Source organism: Planococcus citri, chromosome 1 (assembly GCF_950023065.1).
Source record: "Planococcus citri chromosome 1, ihPlaCitr1.1, whole genome shotgun sequence".
In the NCBI taxonomy this organism is placed as follows: domain Eukaryota; kingdom Metazoa; phylum Arthropoda; class Insecta; order Hemiptera; family Pseudococcidae; genus Planococcus; species Planococcus citri.
The window spans coordinates 43,233,713-43,257,553 of NC_088677.1; the positions used below are offsets into that span (position 1 = coordinate 43,233,713).

The following is a 23,841-nucleotide window of genomic DNA, read 5'->3' on the forward strand; positions in this document are numbered from 1 at the left end:
AGATTAATTATCACACAATTGATCGATATGACCAGCTGTGTGTGGGAAAATGTCGCAGGTATCCGCAGTTATTACGATATTTATACGAAAAATTCAATTAAACATTTCACAATGAAAATGAATTCGAAAAAATCCTACACGTCGACATAGCGATTGCGATAATAAGTGCGGTAATTTAAACGCGTACGTAGTACGTACCTAAAATCGTAAAAATTCTTTCTTACATGGTAGCCAATAACTTACGTAGGCTATACCTACCTATATAGATATAGTACCATACAAAATATGTATGCACTATACTCCCATATGGACGATTATCATTTCAACGCGTATTTCCTACATGAATAAGTGGTTAATATATTCTCAAAAAAAAGAACAAAAAAAAAACTTCAATTTCCGACGTAATGTATAATTTACATGTGTACCATATATGATTTACGCGCTTCGTTTCAGACATAGATAATTAAAACTCGTAAACTGTTGATTGAAAATTCCATGTGGAAATACGTATCATAAAAACACAACACATGGGTGATCGTATTCTGTCCACAAAACATCTATTCACGAATTTTAAAACAATGAGATTTTCGAAAAGACGTTGAAAATTTCACACCAACTGCGATGTACTTATTAAGAATGCGATTAACTGTCCATCGCACCATTATTTTGATCAAGATCGCAACTCATATGATGTTTTTCCAAATAACTACTTACCTAATGGATTAATAATTTTCCAGAATGAAAATTTAGAAAAAAGAAGTCCCAAGTTTGAGACATTTTCTTTGAGAAATCGATTTTAATTTCAAAATCAAGCATAAAAAATAAAAATTTGTGGATAGGCAGGTATGATACCTATATAGGCAGGTAGGTACATACAGTTATGATCGTGAAATCCAACGTTAGTTGTTAATTGATCTTTATTAATAGTGATGCTCATTGCTCATCTGCATACCAAATACCTACTCGAGTGCTTATAAAACCTATCGATACATTTACGTTCATATCGCAAATCTCTAAGCCAAATCCACTTCATCGCAGAAGGTACCACTACAGTCGGCTCAGAAATATCAAATACCCTAAAGAGTGTTTTTCGCTTGGAAAAAAATTTGACAACACGTGGAGAATGCATGGCACTGATCTAATGTTAACACACCAATTTAATAAATCCAACAACCGATCATGCGTTATTACTATTGCGGTTCACCACGACCAACTGAATATTTGTGCTCGATATTTTTGAGCCTCCTGTACTAATTACCTACAGCACATCAAACGAAATGACCGAGAGTAAGACTTTTGGCTGAACTAAATTAGGTATAAGTACGTACGCGGAATTTTCAAACGAGGGGAGGGGGAGGGAAAAGGAGGAGAAACTTCGAATTAAAATTTCATTCCCAATCCTAAAATCGGCACAAATCGTATATACTACGGACATGAAACATTGGGGAGGTGGGTAGGTACGTATTTTCTCACCAAAAAAATATATAATTATATTCCTTACTTGAGTTGTCTTTTAACATCTTCATAGTCGCGTTGCGATTCTAGTCTTGCCTCTAGACGGAGAATATGTTGTTTTCTATGACTAAGTTCTTCTTCTAATCTTGCAATTTGATTAGCAGTTGTTTCTTGTAATTTTCCTATGCTTGTTTGTAATTTATGTACATCTTCTACTAATTGTGAGATCTGTAACAAAGTCAAAACAAACCATAGCGTGAAAATTTGTCAATTTATCTATCGACCAAACTATAAAATATACAAGATTCGTATAGGTATAACTAAGTATAGATACATTTATACCTAATAACACGATCTTTACATCTCGACTTCAAATCTATCTATCTAAAGTCGTATCAAATCCGAGAATGATTTACGTTTAAAAATACACCCAGCTGAGGAAGTACTAAACACTTGAAAAAAAAAGAGAAAAGGGTTCACGTGTCAGAAAGCAGCACGCTTGACCGCGACCACGAGCGACCCCTTCAACAGCAACATTTGTACAAGAAGAAAAGCATGCTGCAGCACCCTCGCCAATCGAAACGACATCCCATCTCCTAATCACTTGTTTCTTCTCATCCACATCAAATCAATCGGCCTAGAACAATGTTCGATACTTGTGCAAAGAAGTAAGGACCAGAGAGTAAAAGCAAGACAAGAAGGAGAGGGAAAAAAAAACTCACGCATATCTACGGAACATGGCAACGCGAACGCGAGAATGTATCGAGAAAAAACAATTTGTTAACGGACGTGAACCGTGCATAGGCAATGGGATGTTTTGGTAACGAGGAAAAGCTGCAAGAACGTTAACTATTAGAAATTACAAGGAATGTAAATATCAAAGATGGCGCACAAACCGACCGACGGAAATGGTCCGCAAAGGAGGAATTGGAAATAATTTGCATTAAAAAGTCGTTACAGCGAGTGTGCTTAATTACAGCTTCGGTTTCTATATTACTTACTCCTTCATACCCCTCGTTTTTCACAATGCACAACAAAATAAACCTCTGCCATGCTGCCAGCCTGCCTGCTAGCGCCTTTGCCGACAAACTGCCTCCCTCTGCCGTCGACACGCTAATAACTTATTAAGAACATTGAATATTACGACTTTCGGATAAAAACTGTCGCCGAATAGAAATTTCAATGGTGTATAAATCGAGTAATAGGTACCGTAGCAGTATTTTTGCTCTAATACTTGATAACAGCTAGTGTAATGGGTTATTACGTAGTACATATGTGCGATTTTTTCAAGGTCCCAAAGGTAAAGGCAGTGTAAATTTTTGGGCATCCTCTGAATGATGGAAAATTTTTTGGGTTCAGTGTCGTAGGTAAATCGGCTTCAAAATAATATTTTTCCATCAAGTCCATTCAGGCGTTCTGTATAGTAGAAGAGCATGTGATGAAGCTTCGACTTTTCAACCGCATGAAAGTTGTAGGAACTTATGTTGCAAGTTGCCAGTTGCAATACCTATACTAACGAATCCACGAAGAGCATGCTAAGTACCTATGTACCTGTTATCAGAATCCAAACCGCTGTGAGCTAACTGGTTGCGGAGCACTTGAAAAATAAGCTTATTGTACTTAGAATAGAACTCAGCGTTTTAAAGTATAGATATACCTATGGCAAGATGATGCGACAATGTTTGAATACAGATCATTGACTTTTGATGGTTTTTATTCAAATTATTGGAACATACAATGACTTTATCTACTTTAAAGTCGACCAAACAACTAAAAAAAAAAAAAATGGAAACTTGATACGAAAATATTACTTTAAGCTCACTCAGGCATAACTTTTCAAATTCTCCTTTTCTCAAATCATCAAAATATTTATGACGCCCGTTGGTACATGCGTTGCATCGCTCAACCAGCCCATTGGATGACGAAAACCGCTACCCGCCAAGCTGTCGTTCAATAGAAAAATATTTACCTTTATTTTTTTACATTTTATCTACAGTAGGCGTGATTTTGCCGCTGTTCAAACTGATAAACGTCTTGAGCGGTTATAACTGCGCGATAACCCTTTCGTGTCCAACATTTTACGCTCTGTTTTATTTATTTACCTATGCCCGTACCCAAAGGGTAATTACCTACACCTTTCCCACCAATCATGCCAAACGTTTACATGTAAGTATTTTTCTGTTTATGAATGAAAGAATACACGGCTTCCCTCTCGCCATTTCCCTTTGGCCTTTTTTTTCTTCTACCAGTTCCTACATCTTATCCATCAGTAATATAATCTGCGCGATTATACACAATTACAAATAAATACGAGTCTTATCTTAAACGTGGTAGGTAATCAGTGCGGTCTACGTCTAATTAAATTTGCACAAAAGTCATTAAAAAATGAAGTCCGGTCTTCGGTAATAAAAAATGAAATATTAAGCCATTTTCACCGAATTTAATACATTATAGGTATAGCATATATAGATACCTACTCGAAACCAGTTTGGTATATTTTTGTTCTTATAAAACGTAGGTAGCTCATACTATTAAAATGCTAAATTCGCGCGTTATAACTTCAATGTAGGTTAAAATATTTAATTACTCGAATTCAAACACACTCGACTTGAGTCTTGAATATTCGGAAAAAATGATTATTTTAATTCTTTATAATTTCGTCATTACGAGCATAACTATTTACATCAAATCAACGGAACTGGCCATCTCGGACTCGAAATAATGTATACCTTACCTACCTATATAGTTTTTTATACCTACACTTACTTAATTATGTGTACATTCGGGCGCAGCAACAATGAAGTTGAAGTTATTCGCATTCCAAAAAAGGTACTTTATATCGACCAATGGTGTATATGTATGTACTTACAGTTACCGCGTTTGTACAAATTTTTCATATTTTAAACGTTTAATTGTGAAACCAGTTTTTTATATTTACCTATATAAATTCTCGAGATTAAGATTCCTTTTAATCTATATATAGCCTTATCAAACCAAAAATCCCATTCAATAAATACAACGTTTAATTTGGAAAGTTTTTTTCAATGATACTGACATTTCTCTGGCCTTAAGCAATTTTGTTTACACTAATGGGGAAGGAGGAGGTCGAGAATTATTACAAGAACAAAAAAAATAAATTGCCAAACTGTTTACTAAAACGCAAAATTTCTTGGGTAAAATCTCTAAAAAAAAAAAATTTCAAATTTTTAGAAAAGTTACTACCTATACCTACTTTGGTCAATTCTGAAATCCCATCAAAATTAAGTATGGATGAATTTCTATATCATGTTCAAGGTGATTAAAAAAACATTCGTAGTTTACTCAAATGAGTAAAAAATATAGGTACAGGTAGGTATGTACAAACAGAGAAGAGAACAGAACAGTATACAATAAAAATCATTGCCATGTCATCCTCGTTAACCCTTATGTAATATTTCACACGTTGACCATAACCAGGGCTACATTGCACTAGGCAAATAACAAGTTGTATGGTATAGGTACGGGAAGAACTTCAATTTGCACAATGTTTGGCATTATTCCAGCCAACGGTGAAAACGATGGTGAAAATGAAGAGGGTTCGAGGGAAGAGAATGGAAACGAACACAACGATAATATGTTCTCGTTTTCAAACTAACTTCAAACGTATCGCATACTGTACTTATTCGTTACGAAATGCCATATAAGGTTCAGAAAACGACAAATTGGTAACAAGTGCGAACTATATACTTGCGATAAAAATATTCTCACAGTATTTTCTCTCGATCATGATCAGATTATAATGACGAGTCGTTTATCGTATCACATCGCATGTCTGGTAGAAGACTACGCATATGCGACTGGGTATACCATAAGATGGCCATTTTCTAGCCCATTAATTTAATATCAGAAGGCGTTGCTGTATGGCTGATAAACAATTAATAAATGGCCGATTCGTGTTCGTACTAGTACGTACGCTAATCGTAAACTTCTGAAAATATCGTTTACTTCAACACGTTTTGTGTCCTTGTTGGACAGTTTACTATATTACTCTTAGCCACCGAGAGCGAAAGATACGATTACATCTTCTGCAAGACGAACAAAACGACAGTCGACATCGCCAACTTTTTGCCCTTCTTCTCCGTCCGCTTTCTAGTGGTACTTACTCTTCTTCGACCATGATGAGGCGAGACGTCGAGTGCAATTCGAGTCAAACGCGATTTTCCAGATTCTTCTTTCGTTGGAAATTAATGCGAAACCCTTAATTTCCAACGAAAGAAAAGTATATACGAGTATAACCACCCTTCGGGCGTAATCGTTCATTAATAATATCGTAAAAAATAATAAAAAGTTTTTAGCGCGGATAACATGCAAAATATCGCTTCGGGAAATATTAAATCTTTGCGGTTTTTTGGTTCCTCTTTCCTTATACTTTTTCCTTTTCCGTGTTACGACAACCCTCCCAATGTTCGAAACCATCTTTGCGTGATTTTGTCCTGTCACAGAAAACTTTGTACTAGGTATATGAAAATCATACTGTGGGAGTTTCACCCAATTTCGTCTCCTTTTTTTCTCTCTTCGACAACTTTTTTTTTTTTTTTTTTTTGTAGTACATAAATGTTATCCGCATCTTTTAACTTTTACGATAATTTGATGAATTTTTGATTTTCGTACCGTCTCACCAGTAGATATCGCGTACCAACACCCTATCGAGTCGACGAAATTTCATGGCGTGATTTTCATGGTCAGTTTAACGAATGCGGGTGTATCGGCGTGACTGCTATAGCGAGTTCGCCCTTCTGTTTTTCCTCCCTATGTGGTTACAAGGATAAACTCGAATGATAAAAAAAACTCGTCGAAGGGAGGTTTAAAATAAAGGATTCGATAAAACCGCGCAGGCAGTAGCAATTGGTCAATTTTTAAAGAAGCCTTTGCGCGTGTATTCAACTCAGCGGATCATACACGGATATACGTATACAGAACGAGAAAAACTGTCGGAGAATTATCCTATTTTGTTGAAAAATTTAATTAGAATCTTCTTAGGTAGCATTTTATTAATCAAAGCATTGTTGTTTTTAAAAAATCTTTCCAAATGAATTAACGAGCGATATTTTTTCAAAAAACAAAAAACAAAAAACAAAAATATTTTAGGAGTTGAAACTTAATTTTTGAATTGTTGACGAATTTTCGGAAGTTCAATTCTGTTTGGGGTTAAAAATTTGAAATTTTGAACATTTAAGCCTCTCTCTCTTGTATTTACAGAATCGTCGTCGTCGTGGTCGCAACTCCTCTACGATTCTATCTGTTTATACCAATCGGTTTCTAGCGTATTTAGGCACTTTTAAATTAGAGTTTTAGTTGCAGATTAGCCCTTCGAATACCTTTCGTGACTCGTGTGGCAAAGTGTCCTTTAAATCGGCGTGTGACACCTTTGAATCTACAACAGTAAAACTGAAACTATACTTTGTAGGACCTGGGGAAGGGGAGGGGGTTCGGACGCCACGGAGTCTCTAAATGATTTTTAAACCTTTACGTTGGTAAAAAAAATCCATTAAAGAAAACTCGAAGTCGAATTGAATTGAATTTCTAATTTCTCAGGTTCAAATTAATGATCAAAAATCGATTTTTGAAACCAAGACGTAGATTTTGCGCCCCCTTCATCAAGAAGATTAATACACTTCAATAGTTCTACGAAATGAGAAAGTAAATAAAATTCGTCTAAAAACTTACGTTAGACAACTTCGAGTAGGTATTTTCCTATTTTAAAAATTATCTCGCGAGATGAATACAAGAAAAAAGCAAAAAAAAACACGCGTATCGAATAGTTTCTCGCACAGCAGCCCCTCTTTATCCGCATAAATTCGTAGTAACAAAATTCAAACAAAGAAGCCCGTCATTGAAATTAATTCACCGTCGCCTTGATGAATGCTAAAACTGGAAAATACGCGGAAATCCGTTGGCCGCGACTGAAAGTTATAATACACGTCGAGATCGTATTGAAACACACAGCATAGCTGGTGCAGGCGGTGGTGATGGTGGTGTCGTGGAGAACGTTCGGGGGGAAGAAAACGAGAGAACATCGCTTTTGAAAGATATACATTTAGAAAACGTCAGTAATGTTAAACGGGAGTGAATACATAATCAATCGATCAGTACAGGACGAAGAAATACAGATTGGATAAGAAGGGGTTAGTTATACAAATGAACGTAGTGCCGCAGTATACGGTGCTTATGTTACAAAGGGTGCAAGCAGAAATAGTAATGAGGGATGGAAGAAGCGTATAAGAAGAAACATTCGGTTTTGAGGTGATCAGAAACGTCAGTTCTGAGATATTACATTTCCTCGTATATTCTAGGCCACGCTTCTAATTAGTCTCGCGTTATAATGCGTTATATCCTCGTACGTTATAGATACACATTCGACATTTGTATCGTTTTCCATTTCAAAAAAAAGTCGCAAAGGTAGCAATCAAAATAGAATATTGTGCAGCAGAAAAAAGGCAGAATTTAATGATTTAAAAATTAATGAAATTTATACCTCCATTTTCAGGATGACATAAAAATTCGGCTCGATATGATTGATAGAATTACGTCAGGAAAAAAATTAAAATGTAACATGGTAGCACAGCTGTGGTTTTTTATTATTAGGCATTTTTTGAAAATGTTTATTATTACTTTTTGAAAAATTGTTACTCGCCTGAATAATTATGATTCAAGTAATTGCAGAAGTTGAGAGTTGGGACACTTAAGACAGCTCCCTGAAATAATGCTGTAGACAAATGCTGTACATGGCCCCTATAGCTTGTCCAAAAAAAAATCTGAAAAGACCATATAAATGTATCTACTTAACTTGTTAATGTCAGTGATTGGTAACGAGTATCGCAAAGTTTCACAATCGAGTTAATTAAATAAATATATAAAACCACTGCTCTGCTACCATGTACCTATTATTTACGAATACATCACAAGTGCCGAAAAGTAAGGACGAGTCAAGAACTAGACCCTTACAAATGGAATGATGAGATGTATAGTGAAGTTAGCTCAACGTACTGTACCTTATAACACACTTTCGACAAATTCGTCAAGAGCCACACTACGAAGTAAGTACATAATCTGGGTTAGATGCCAATCAAATAAAGTAAATAAAATAATTAGTATTAGTACAACTTCGACACATGCGTTTCGTTTATTTACTTCATTATTTTATTTCATTTTTTTCAGGAATTGGAGAGTAAGGACGAAGGATTTGTGATTAAACGTCAAAATCAGTTAAAATTCGAGCAAACGTAATTCATCATTTCTCATTTGAAAAATATTGAGAGAAAGAGAAAAAGAGATGAAGAAAGAAAGAAAGAGATAGATAGGCAGGTTATGGCCAATAAAGGGCAGAACCAGAAGAGAGAAGCAAACGGTATATGGAAGAGTTTAAACTTATCGTATCTGTCTAATTGTCAGGGACTGAGTGGAACGACGCAAAGACTGAGCATAGAGGCTTAATCACTCAACTTCCTTTCGCTCCGCTAGTCATCTCCTCCGGCACCGCGGCCGCTCTGTAATCAAAAACCGGACGGGAGGAGGTCGCCAGTCAATTTCCATCCCTTCATCAACTGTTCCCGATAATCAATAATAATTCTCAAATAAAGACGCAAAGAGAGATGGTGTTAGTTTCTACAAAACAGTGGGACCTAAAGCAAATACAGACGTGACTGAATTCTACGAGTATTTATGAAAATTTTGTATTCGTTGCAACCTTTTGCAATGTAAACGACCAATTAAACAAAGCTACACGGGTCTGCGCCGCTGTCTACCTTTCGTCTACGTAACGCAAAGGCCTACATGTACTTTCGATGCAAACACCAGTAATGCGGTTTTTCGCCTTTTCATATTTCGTCTTCTTCGAGGTGAAAGATTCCTCTTTTTTTTTTTAACGAGGGGAAATATTTCTATATCGAATGAGGCTTTTTATATTATAAAATACCTACGCTAGCGTTGAAAAAGGATCAAATATGAATGGACGTTAACCTTTTATCCGGGTCTACGTTTTCGCAGTTTTAAACTTTTCCGAATGAATACTCTTGATAATCGTGTAAACGTGAATGGCGTGTTGTCTACAACTTATCTTTTCTGTTCAAGTAGACGGTTTTCCCTGCGGATTTTACTCTTCGAATCTTGAAATTTACCAAGTAGTTAGTATATATTTTGCGTTCGTTTTCTTACGCTCGTATTTTATCAAGGTTGGTAAAAATTTTGCTTACAATGATGTAAATAGGAGCAATGTGAATAAAGCTTATTGATTTTTCAATGATTACTTACTAGGAATTTCGAGTCTTTTTATTATTTGCTATTACGAATTGATTAATGAGGTGTTATGACAACTATCATGAGCATTTTTGTTAATTTGAATTAGGTACACTTACGTATGGTACTTTTCCATTTCCAGTCAGATTTTCAGTAGGTACCTACATGATTTTTTTAGTAGATAATATGTAGATGCAATGCAATTTTTTCTGTTTTACGTATAAGTATTCATTTCAAATTAATTCGTTTTGAAATTATCGCCTTTCATTACACTTTGTCAATCCCCATGTTAGTATAATGTAAGTAATTATGTTAAGAGGTAGAATACTTAGCTAATACCAGATTCCGAAATAAAATACTCATGTTGTGTATGAAGTATAAAAAAGTACACAGGTAATGTTTTGTGTGTAGTCGTACTGTCAATACATATTATCTCATGATTACAAAACAATTGTTGGAAAATTACAAGAATTTAGGTGTCTCGAACGGTCTTATGTATTCTCACAATTATACACCATAATTAACGTTTTTAATTACATGTACTAAAATCAACTTTCAAATGGTCCAAGAAAAGGAGAAAAAAATAGCATGTATTATCGAGTAGGTAATAAACAAAAGTGAAACTGTATACGAGTAGAATGTTCGTTGAATTTTGATTTCGGATTTGTTTACTGTGTCCATTCGTAAAAAGTATAGATGGATAGGTAAGTAAATATTTTTCATCGCAATTTAAAATATTTCCTAGGTAATGTGATCGTATCTAAGTAGCAACTATTAGCACGGGTAGGTGTAGGTACCTACTACCTACCTATAATGTACGTAAGTTATAATAAACTCTATAAAGGTAAGAGTAATGTTCAGTATAATTATTCTTCAATCGAGAAATCACTCGATGATTGTTCGTTCCATAATCGACAGATCATAATAGGTATACTTAGGCAGGTAACTATACTGTATAGGTACTCGATTTTTAGAAGTCGTTTAATTTCCCACGCAGTATCGAGGTGTTTGTTTTATTATAGGTAGAGGTAGGTACATTCGGCAAAAAAAATTATTATTTTCCTGTTATTAATTATTTTATTACAAGGTCTTTTTTTCAACACTCTTCTCGTCGGTGTAAACTATCGACTGGTTGGATATTTTATTGTTCTATGGTGTTAACCTATCGCTAAAGTTTTACATGTTCGTATATATAATTCTCGTTTCGAACAATAGAAATAATAATTAAAATTACGACCCAGTAGTCCTACAGGAACACGCTCTATATCAACTTTATACGATAGAGATAGGTTTCAATTGAGACTATCATTTTGTATTTCTTCCCTTCATCGTCTTATTCATGCGTTAGTCCAAGAATGGAGTTTTTTTTTATACTTTACTCGAGATACTGCTGATTTTCATCTGTTTGCAAAAGAAAACTGAGTTTGCGATCGAATTACCTATGCTTCATATACAAATGAACAACTACTTGTTCGTATAACGATACCTACTGGTTCAAATAAATTGCGAAATAAACAGAGTTCTGTCGAAGAAACTCCACTAAACGGTTCGTAATTACTTTTTCATATTAATCGTCTTTTATCCTATAGATTAGGTAATAGCTTTCACCTTATTTTGGCAAAATTTTCGATTATCTTGGGCTGAATTGTGCCATATGTTTAAAATATACTGTACGAATTAGTACTCGTGTGTCTGTGTGAGCGTAGGTTTTGTATATTCGATTCGTATAATTTAATCGGTAGAATGAGGCCGGAATTTTGCTTCTTTCACAGATACTATTATATGGGTGGAAAATGTTATCCGTTTAAATTCATCTTACGCCATGTATTCGAAATTGGAAAATTTCATACTTTTCGATTAAACAAATAAATTGTACTTATTGCAACTATAGGATTCGCAAAATTCAAATCAGATTAGGTAGCGTATACGTATACCTATACCTGTTCAACTTTCAGGTAGGTAAATTTCACCACATTTCATCAAGGTAGGTATAGCTAGGTAGTAGGTATGTTTTGTTTACGTAATTCTTTTCCACCCTGAAATAATTTGAGTAAAGTATATGCCAGATATAAATCATTAATATTCAATTTGTCTATTCTTCGAATATAAATCTGCGATAAATTTTTTCATTCGCTCATCTCCGCGCAAAAAAGCGTGTAATTTGCGTCGAGTAAACAAGCTATAGGGTTATCCAGTATCCACTTTCACGTTGAAAGTAATTATACCTTTTACGAACGCCTTACTCAAAAATTTATGAAACCTTAATCATATTGTCATAATCATTAAAGGTTTTCGCCCCGCAGAAAAAAATACGAAAAGCCATTTAAAAAATCTTACGGGAGCTATAAAAATTCCTGATACAATTAAACAGGGAAACAGATAGGTACGGATATATACGCGCGAGGCGAAGAAAAAACCGAAGCTGTACTAAACTTACCAGAACTATAACGATTGGAGATGCTGGTGGTATTAAGACCAAGCCGAAAATTTCAAACGATTAAAGAAGGGTGAAAACCGGTAAAACGCCCGAAAAAAAAGTGAAATTAGATTCGAATCTGCAAATACGTACGACCAAAGTGGAAGAAAAAAATATACGAAAAAGTGGTTACGGTAATAATAAGTCCCCTCGTAAAAATGACTGCTCTTTGGAAGAGAATATCATTCATCTTTATAAGGTTAAGTAGGATACATCTGGTCTAATTAAACGAATTCGAATACGCGTAAAAAAATGCGACTGTAATTAAGCGATGTTTATTGTGCGGCTATTTTTCGCGCCAATTCACCCTACGCGCGATAAATAGGCACCTATAAGTTTTTTTTTTTTTTTTTACAACGATTGCATCTAGTTCTTCGGTTCAGATTTTTCAGCATTTTGAAATTTTATATGTACTTAAGGATTAACACGATGTGATGCGTGGGGCGCCAACCGGTACAAATACCTTGCTTTCCACATCCTTACTGTTTACGTAGGTTAGGAAAGGTATACCTACTATGGAAAATAAATTACGAAATGTAGAAACGATCGAAATGATAATTTCATTGGCAAGTGTTAAAAATAGTACACTGATACGAATTGATAAAGGGTGCATGTAGCAGAAAGGTTTCTCTAATTGTTATAGCAAAGAGAAATTGAAAAGAATAGTTGATTAACGTATGGAAGAAAATTTTATTAGGGGTTGCGGAAAAGATGAATTCGCAAATAGTTGAAAACTTTAATAAAATTAAGACGTGCGAGGACTTTATTGTACGCACCAGTAGGGAGGTTTGTTTTCAGAATATTTCGAGCAACTTTGTAACTTTTATACCGAGCTTACGATTGTTTCGTTGCTTTAGGAGTAGGTGTATTAGACACCTGCACAAGTTGAAATTTCTCAACTTTTTTGCTTTCTTTTACTAAATTATTGGAAAATCGTTCGGATACGTTAGATTTAAAATGGTGGAAAATAAAGATCGGTAGAAATTCTGAAGAGCGAAAAAAAAATTCTGGCGTTGGAAAAGATCAAACCAGATCGAAACAGCACAGTCTGTAAAACCCTCGTAGCATTTTTGACGAATTTTTGAAAATTTAAAAAGTTTTAAAAAAGCTGTTATTATGGACAATGGCATTTTAATGTGAACTTGCATGGTTTCGAAAAAATTGTAAATGTGACCATCAAGCAACAAAAAATATATTTTTTCGTCAAAAATTATACTTTTTTCACATTATTTTATTCACAATGGGATAAAATCCAGTCACCTGTATTCATTTTTTTTCTTTCTACGCGTTTCATCTGCTGTCTACTTTCAAGGAAACTGATGATATTTTCACTCGTACTATTCTACTTTTTCCCACTACCTACGTTCGATTTCGAATTTTCTCCCCTCTTCACACCTCTTCCAATCAAAACCGTATTTATCCTCTTTTAATTTAATCATCCTTCCATGTCTCTAGGAAGTGAGAATCTCGACTGTGCGGACTGCGGATTAATGAAACTTGGAACGCCGCTCCACCAAACCAGCGAAAAAACCTGGTACAATCGGTGATTTTTTTTCTTCCTCGCTGAATCACTTTATTCTGGCATAATTTTCGATTTAATTTATCAAATTTTCAGATTAAAACGCAAATTATCACAAAAATCGCTGTTTCCACGAATAAAAAAATTAAATATTGGTCATTTTGACTACTTTAGCGATAATATCCTCTTGATTTGTCAGATCACTTAGTTGTGCCTATTTTTAGACCAATGAAATTACGAAAAATAACATTACCAATTGACCCATGAAAATCTCGTGATTTGAATTCAGCGAGAGATTTGAACAGATTAACAGCAACAGATTAAAGAGTATCAGATAACGACGAGTTTATACTCATTACAAAAAATGAAGAGTGCAAGTTGTAAAACTAACTATACGTACTATGATGAAAAATGTCATCCTATTAGGTACATACCTAAGTACATGAAAAAATCACGCAAATAAAATACTATCGCGGTAGACGCAAATTCCCTTGGTACCTATGTAGACCTACCAGTTAAGGACATTATGTGACATTTGATGACATATTTATTCGACGAATCGTTCACACATATAGGTACGAAAACGAATGTACATATAAGTAATACATACAAAATCTGTGGCGTATGAAATAGTTCATCTGTTTTGAAGAGTCCTTCCACCCAGTACCCAGTCCTTTTCTTCCGCGCTCATCCCCCTATAGTCGAAAAATGTGTTGGAAAAGTAGATATCTAATTTGATGGTTGAAAAATATGAAATTATGATCGTTTATCTTAAATATTTAATATATGTGCAGGAGATATATGTCTCAGTGTTAATAGTATGTAGATCTGTGTGTTTGTATCTATCTATACTCACGCGGAAATTCATTAACGGACACCATATGGTAGCAGATAATTTGAAAACGAGAGAAATCCGATACAAATGTGTTCGAATATAAGGAACAGGCGGATTGGATATGTAGTAATTTAAAAAGCTATGTTTTTAATAGGAAGCACGACGAGTGTAATATGTACGAGTATATCTACTCGTATACTATACGTACGTATGTATTAGGAGTATAGGCTATAAGAGGGTGAGTCAAACCACTATAAGTATACAGATACTCGTAGAAGACGGCGGTGTGGATTTGCAGGGCCTTTAGACTTAAGGGATAACCCGGATATGAATGTATTGATAACTCGGAACATGGCTCATATAGACACAAGACACGCTATATGATCGAATCGAATATTTTGACGTCGTCGTCAACCTTACGTCACCCAAGTACCTTTTTAACGTGCTCCATGTACCTAGACCTACTTAGATAAATGGCAAAGAAAGAAAAAAACAGACAGATAGACAGAGCAGGGTTGCCGCTGATTCGTTATAATTGCGTATGGATGAGACGGTCTAGTTCGAAAATTTCAATCCTCCTGTAGAGTAATATACATATCTGCGAGCAGACAAGACATATGGCAAGAGGCGCCATAACTTTTTCAATATATGTGTACCCATATTTCCGGTATATCGGATGCGATGCTGTGGATATTCGTATAAGTTATTTCGAAAACGACGAACGTGGTGACATAAACGACCATTAAAAATCTAGGTACGAATTTCCGCGATGCCTCAGCTATATGTTCATTGAAGACGACGACGAACACGGTCACACATTTCGTTACTCTTCTAGATCACTTTATTAATCCGTAGGGACGTTGAAATATCTATACGACGAATTTCACAGAGGAAATGAACTCTATGGTAATATGTAAGTACATCTACATACGAGTACATAGGCATTATAGGCATTAGGCAAGGCTGAACAAACATCTACTCGAATTTTTTTTTGACGTCAGCGGTCGCTGAAAATGGGCGAAAATCGCATTTGTATAATTATGAGATCTCGTACGTATCGAGTTTATTAACCCTGTCAAACCAAGGCCAACCGAGTCGTGTTTGGGAAAAATGATCATACTCGTATATGTATACGAGAAGGATTTTCCATCGTCGTCGAAAAACAATAATCCCTCCGCAAGATGCCGATATGTCGCCTTGGTTTCATTTTTTGCTTCGAATTCGATAATAATTATAGAAATCGCGTTCGACACGCCAACTTTGGCGTTTTCGTCGAGTCGATAAATCTACCTAACGATATGCTATATAAGTTCAAACAGTTTGAGATTTTACCATATCACTATACGAGTACGTTTCTATTTCTGTGTACATTACACACATATCGAGCTCTGTTAATCGCATGCTGCGACTTTTTCCCTCATTTGTTCGCCCGAGTAGATATATGTACTTAACTACCTACCTATAATAATTGTTTTCGTACGCTTAAATACCTATATCATACGAGAACATATTATCTCATTGATATTACACATTCCAAGTTCTAAACATCGTTAGATTGTTTATAATAAACAAGTTTAATTCATATTTATAAATTTTGCAGCGACCAAGAAGCGAAAAAACGTGTCATTAAAATTTAAAAGGGACGAAATACGAGGTATATCTACTTCGAAGAAGAAGAGTAAAATTTTTTTTAGCAATAATGGCAGAACAAAAGCAATAATTCAGTCGCGTATAATTTACTACAAATCCATCTGCCTCTGGGTTCGAGCCAATCTTGATAATTTTAAATTTTATTATTATTTCTTAATTTGAGTCGCAAATATAACCGCGCCGAGACATATACATACGATGCGATGAACTGACGTATTCGCGGTGAACGCTGCGAGCGAAAAAATCTGCTGATGCGAGAGTCACAAAATTTACTTGTAATGGTTTTTGTTAATCTTTCTCCTGGTCAACGAACTTATCAAATTACTTATACATTTTATAGGCTACGATTATTATCGAGCAATATTTCTACATGTAGGTTGAGCTAATATTTTAAAATCTCCTCGTATGTCTACTTCCCTCGTACCTACTACGTAAATTTCTGACCTTAGTGGCTGCTCCACAGAAAAAAAGTATGCATAGGTACTTGGTACGATGAAAAAAATATTTCAGAATAAAATTTGGGCTCACCGATGTAAATCAAAAAAATAATTTCTAATCTGAACATAGATCTTGTTTTACGAACCTTCCTATGAAGGGTGGATATTTATTTTCGACGGTACCGAATTATTTGGAGATAATGTTGAGCTTTTTCAAATCATCAGCTGATTTTAAAGTTTCTAGTTTTGAAAAACTGCTCAATTTAATTTTAGCTTATTAAAATATGGTAGGTAGGTATGTACTTACCTACCCATAATTTTTCAAAAACTGGAGAATCCAAAAATACTGCGAAGACTCAAAGAATTGGTCAACTTTGAATTTTTAAAAATTGTTCAAAAATTGAAAAATAAAATTCAGCATCTATAAAGTGTGACCTGGTTATGTACTATTTTTAAACGCTTTTTCATTTTCCCCCTGTCAAATCCAAACAATTTTTAATCACAAAATTGTTCTTTTTTGGTTTTTAGATGAAAGATCTTTAAAATGCTAACGTTTTCCATGTTTTTTAAATCGATTTTCTCTTAATTTTGAGATAATATTCTAATTTCGAACGATACAAGATTCGACTTCTGAATTTATTCAATTCGTTAGTAACCACTAACCAGTAATGATAAATTAATTACTCACTCGTAAGATACCAGTTAAATACTTCTACACACAATACATGAACTTATGTATCATACAGTTGCAATTATTTCATACCTGCAACAAAAAAAAAAAATAGAAAAAAATTAGACATTTCGATACTCGATACCCAAGTTCACCGTAAAAGTAAGTATGTAGGTATATGTATAACCAGTAAGTAAAACAATACCTATTGTATTTACGTTTCGTAGGCATAATAAATGAATTATATAGGTACCTATGTAGATATCCAAACCAAATTCGTATAAAAATTGTAAAATTCATCTAACACGAAAAATGAGTGACACGGTTCGTGTCTTTTTTATAATCGAATCATCATGTTTCGAAAATGTATAAGAAAACGATAGGCAAGTACCCCTCCCCCTCATCATGCAGAAAAACCTGTGGTAGGTAAAATCTGTTTTATCAATAATACGCTTCGATAACGGAAAGTAATAAAATAAAGTATAGCAACGAGTAGGGGAACACCAAAAAAATAATAATAATAACAATATCAATGGAAATTGATAAAAAGTTGCGTGTCCAGAATCACGTATATAGGTACTATAAAACAATAAATTTACGATTATGAGTCGAAGTCGTACTCATTCTACATTCGGTAGAAAAAATTGATTTACCATCAAGTTTAATCGTAAAAATTCGCCGTACGCGATAAAAAAGGAGAGCCAAAAGGAAATAAATTTCGAATGTAAATAGCAGGTAGGCCGTATACAAAATCGACGGAAAAATTTCCACTCTGAGAAAGAATCAAAAACCACCACGGACAAAGGAAATATAGCTACAGTGGGTTTTTCGAAAGGCGAAGTTTACTTATACATTAAAAAGAATATTATAAATATTTAAACACTACTTAACAACTTTCTCATCTACCCTTAAACAAACTGCAATTCGTATTTCAATCCCCAATTACAAGTTGAATTCCCTTTTGAAATGACTTTCCGATCCAAAAAAAAAAATATACTGTATATATATACCCCTCTCTGATTTCCATATCATAGACAATGGAAATACTGATTAGATACAACCGTGCAAACCGTGTAATTCAATTGGCAACCGCGTTATTTCTTGATTTTTCTTTTACTCCTTTGGTTTGGCTGACGCTGATGCGAACACACAGAGAAGAGAACCCTTATTGAAAATCGACGGACCCGTCGCCCGTAGTCGGCCGCAATCACATACACAATAAAGTCGTCGACTAAATTATACGTAGGAAAAAAGTTTGTCGAATCGCGAACCAAACGAAAGGGTAAAAGAAAAAACCGCCTATACACAGGCCATAGCTCAAGTAGGTACGCGACAACAACGTACTCGTATACGAACGATAATCCACCATTCGGTTTAATTTACTAACGAGAGTCCAAATCGCTCAAGTTCGATGAATTCCTAAAACACTTGCGGTATACTTGGCGCATTGACTACTTGTCTACTCGGTTGCATACCTAAATACCCGTAAACCGCCGAATTTGTCAAGTTTATGGCACGACGATGACGACGACGACGACGACGACTATGATTACGATTTGCTACGAAGCTGAGAGGATGCGTAATCCGGTGGCCGGAGAATATTCGCTCGGATATTTCTATTTTTACGAAAAATATCCGCCGAATGGAAATTCGAACCGTATGTGAGATTCTACGTAGGTAGATAGGTACGATAGCTAGGTACCTTCCTATCTATCCATCCGTATTCACACGCGAACGCGAGTAATATTTTAAAATAAACGTACCATTTAATACGCATCGTTTCGTACGATAATAAACATTATTAATTATCGTCGAGCTACCTAACATCTCTCACATCTCTTACCATCTTCTGTTCCCTTCCACTGTCTTTGTCGCGATCGACGTCGATAAGTCTATAGATAGGCAGATAGGCAGATAGACAGATAGACAGATAGGCAGGTTGGTATAGGTAGCAAAATATATATTCTACTCGATGTGCTAAAAATAAAATACCATAGGAAATCTCGCCGAATAATGCGAAACGTTTGAAAAATATACATAATCGACGGAATCTCGTTGAAATTTTACATTCAACGGTTAATGAGAATCTTTTATTCGTATAAAACTATCAATTCATTGCGATTGCTTTTTACAGTACAGTAGCAGAAGGTAGAAGGCAGGCAGGCAGGCAGGTAGGTATAAGTAAAAACGCGCGTCTTATACACCGAATACGCCGCTGTGGAAAAAGAACCCGCTCCACATGCTTTGTCTTCGGTATTGACGAGTTAAAAGACTTACGCCTGATTTGCAAAAGGGATGAAAATGAAGAATGGAGGGTGCACGACGACGACGCCAGGCAACGAAACGACCGAGTTAGGCTTTCCGCTGAGAAAGTAAATACGTCCGAATATGAAATTTCATCATAATTGGAACTAATCAATAATTCAGTTCTATTTAAAATGCGAGCCGAAGAGTATGAGGACGAGAGAGATATCTACGAATCAAGATGGCCGCGTCAATCGTCTATTGTTTTAGGAACGGGTGAGATTATTATAATTCTCTTCCCCTTATTCCTTTAAAACTCACATTGGCGCACACGTAAAGTTCTCTCTTTTACCCATATATCCTCGTTCTGTCTGTATCTTCAGGGTTTCTCAATTTCTCAAGTTTTTTGTTCTCGTGTGCTACTGAAGCTGTATCTATACCAATATATGCGTTACGTCTATGGGCACATACGCGAGCTCTATACATACGATGTGTACGTATTACGTACGTACCGTACCATACATACATCTGCGTTCGTGTCGCCTTTTTTTAATGTGGGTAATAGGCATTCGATTTCTTTCTTCTTTTTTTCTCGTTCGTTCTTTGTGTGTTTCTCTAAAGGGCTTATTAGTTATTACATAGTTTAATCTGGTCAAATCGCAGAAGAATTCTTTGTCCAACTTTTCACATTTTCTTACCTTTTTTTTTCAATTTAGAAAGTATCAAAATGAAGGAGAGAATTCGAAAAAAATAAATAAATAATGTAAATATATTTTTGATGCATATGTATTTTATAATGATGAAATGTGGAAATGACATCGAACAGTGGGGGTGGGGGGGGGGGATTGAAAATTTGTACCTAATTTGGCAAATTGTCATGGGTATAGGTAGTTTTTCAATATGTACTTCAATAATTATGTCCCCCTCTTCCAGATTTCTAAAAGAAAACTGTATACCATACCTATAGTATCATTGATAACAGAATCGCAATGCCAATCAAGAAAATATAAATTCTGATCCCAAGATCACCCTCTCCAACACCACCATCAGCATCATCCCGAAAAGGATCGCTTTTTGGATTCATTTTTGGAAGGATTCATTAATTTATGGGGCCAAGCGTTTTTTTAGGCATGATTCCCAAAATATTAGAAAACAACAACACAGAAAACGTAAGTATGTAAATGCAAAAAATAAAAAATAAAAAAATATTACTCGAATCCGGATATGTGCGATTTTTTCCCAATAATGCAAACGAATTTTGATTGAACATCATTCGATCGAATTTGTTAGGTACCTAGTTGCTTCTTATTTTTGATGTTTTAAAACAACGAAGTATTTATACCTATACACATATTTTTCAGTATTTTAATTAAACAGTGATTGACAGACATATCAATAGAACCATATCGAACCATTTCCTCTGACATGTTTTTAATTGCAATCAATATTTGAAAATTTGAAATATCTTCGTATTGTATGTGTTAACAGCAGATAAACGGCAACTTATCTATATCGGTCTCCGCTGTATGGTACAATACTAAAATACACATGATATACTTTAATGTAATTCATCAGCAGTAAATCGGCAGATAGGTAATTCAGACAGATTGAGTCTAAAATAGAAATTTTTACCGTAAATTTTTTTTGAATACCTAGATCGGTATTTATTTACCCATTCAAGTTGTAAGAATTTCGATAATTGTATTTCTAGTTGGATGATAAAGGTTTCATGTTAATTTTTAATCCTCCAATGTTACCCCTTGATTTGTCTTTGCCTTTTCGAAGCCCATTATTTTCCCATGATGACAAGAACGTGATCCAAGTTTTTCACTCTCGCTTCCCCCTCTTCCTCGCCGTCAGACAGCTCACGCTATTAGGACACGACACACGATCAAAATCTATGAAAAAACACTTCGCTCAAAATCAAATAATTATTTTTTGTAATATCACTTGAGAAAAGTTTTATATCGTTGAATTCCTCTTCTTCCTCCTCCCTTCCCTAATCATACTTACCTACTTACTCCTGCAGACCAATTTTTAAGAATATCTATGCCAATTGTTTATTCCGATTAATCCTCGGCAAATACTCTGCGATTAATTACTCGTGAAGTGCGTGCAAAAATTCAACGATATTTGGTTCAAACTGGTTTTCTCATACTTACATGTTACGTTTAATGTTCGCGTATAATTTTTTCCGATAGTTTTATATGTGTTATACCTATTGTTGTAACATTATCGTGGCGTAATTCGCAAAAAAAAAAGTTGGTAACTTTGCGAAATACGGCGTTGAAGTACAATATTGTACATATACTTAAATACAATAGGTATGCCATAGGGTGGAATTCCTTGATACCTATTTACGTATTTACCATCTCGTACAGCAATTTTAATACTTATTATAAAATTCATCGCGTGTACTCTACCTACACATTGTTTCTATATGTATCTATTATTCTACAGACATTCATACGCGTTCGATTTATAATATACAAAATGCGGGTTTTTATGGCACAAAACTTGTAATTATATAATTATTTAATTTACCGTCGCGAAACAGTGTACATCGGACGACGCGACGCTATATAATTAGCATCGGTAGTTTTTCTTTAGGAACCTAATATTATAATGGCACATTTTATAGTATGTATACATTTCTGTATGATGATTTCTCGACAGTAATTGAATCGTTTAAAGTGATTTTTTGCAGCTATATAAAAAAATAATATTCTACGACGATTTCGAATACTTATCTAGATCTGATTGCTAAATCGCGCGAATCCGAACAATTCGAGAAATTATATGTACCACGTACAAAGATTTGAATAATTTATGAAGTAAAATATAGCTTTGGGTGTGCTATGATTCTAAAGTCGTATACACCTAAAATCTAGATACAACCGAGCTCGGTAAAAGCAATTTTATTCGTATTTATACTATTTAATACCTATAAATACGCGAACACGTATATACGAGTTATAATTTCGATAGGTAGGTAATACTCAAAAGGTGCATGGATACTATCGTCTTCGATATTTTTTTCTTCTCGAACAATAAACGTTTGAACTTTTAATGATACGTTTTGGATAAATGAGGGGAAAAGAAAACGACATCGACAAACCGAAAAAAAAGCTAGGTACCTATATAATATCGTCACGAACGCTATATAATCCTTACGTATAGGTACTTAATCTTACCCGAATCAAAAATGTTTGTATGTATAGGTACCTACCTTCCCAATTCTTTTTTTGTTTTTTCCTCGTGTTTTCTTTTAAGTATAAATAATCGCAATTCGGCGACAGAACGGTCGAGTTGGTAATTTTAGGAAACATTGATCGGTATTTCTCATATTCCCTTCGTTATACTCATTAAGTGGATTGATTCATTTGAAAATCACGTGATATCCGCGAAATAACCCTTCCGATATCTCTACGACACTCAATCCCTTTCGAACAGTTTTAAAACCACCTTGAGAGGGATATATCCCTTGTAGAGAGAGACAGAGACGCGTATTATACGTACATATATGCACACACGCACACCAGCGCAGCACTTTCTCCGCCACAACCCTTTTACTGTACAATATTCGCCACCCCCGTGCCCATCGCATAATGCCACGTCCACGTCCACGTCGTGTTCGCCTTCGCCTTCGCGTTCCTACGTCGTCGTCGTCGTAGTACACACTACACATATACGAAAAGCAACTAAAACAAGAACGAAACGAATGACCAAGTCATTCAAGTCGATATGGCCAATATATACGTACGATACGAGGAGAGCTCGAAACCCTTTGCATAAATTCTTCTTTCTCACTTATGCTCCTTGCGAGTTAGCTGATCCGTTAATGCCGAATATATTTTCCACCTTCTCGTATACTATACTGGCAACTGGCCGACCCCGTTTTCACCCTTTCGTTTCCTCCTAATCTTTTTCATCGATGCCTTATACTACCACTACGAATAAGGTATTTCGTTTACTTTGCATACTCATCGACACGCATACGTATACTTCATCGCTAAAAACTTTTTCCTACGCGCCAAACTGCCCCCGACATGCGAGTAGATAATTATAAGGGGTTCTCAGAAATTTTTAATTCATTATTCGCCCCGCGTTACTAACCACCCTTACCAATTCGATACCTAGTGCGAGTACATAGTATATCTTGCCACGATACTTGGGTTCGTTTTGATAGATTTCTCTCTATGGTACGTAGATTAATAGCTGTAGGATACGTGCTGGTATACTTGATACGAATATGTGAGTGCAGGGTGTTTCAAGGAATAA

The 23,841-nt window shown here is 35.2% G+C and overlaps 1 protein-coding gene across 4 annotated transcripts in view; it reads right to left on the minus strand.

Moving 5' to 3' along the window:
- The window catches only part of cut (homeobox protein, cut), a 90,529-nt gene that overhangs the window by 9,672 nt on the left and 57,016 nt on the right, over positions 1–23,841 (minus strand). For all 4 annotated transcript variants that reach the window (XM_065345138.1, XM_065345137.1, XM_065345140.1 and 1 more), the window contains exon 4: positions 1,502–1,683. In XM_065345138.1, the coding sequence (XP_065201210.1) occupies positions 1,502–1,683 (182 nt within the window). The remainder of the gene's footprint in view (positions 1–1,501; positions 1,684–23,841) is intronic.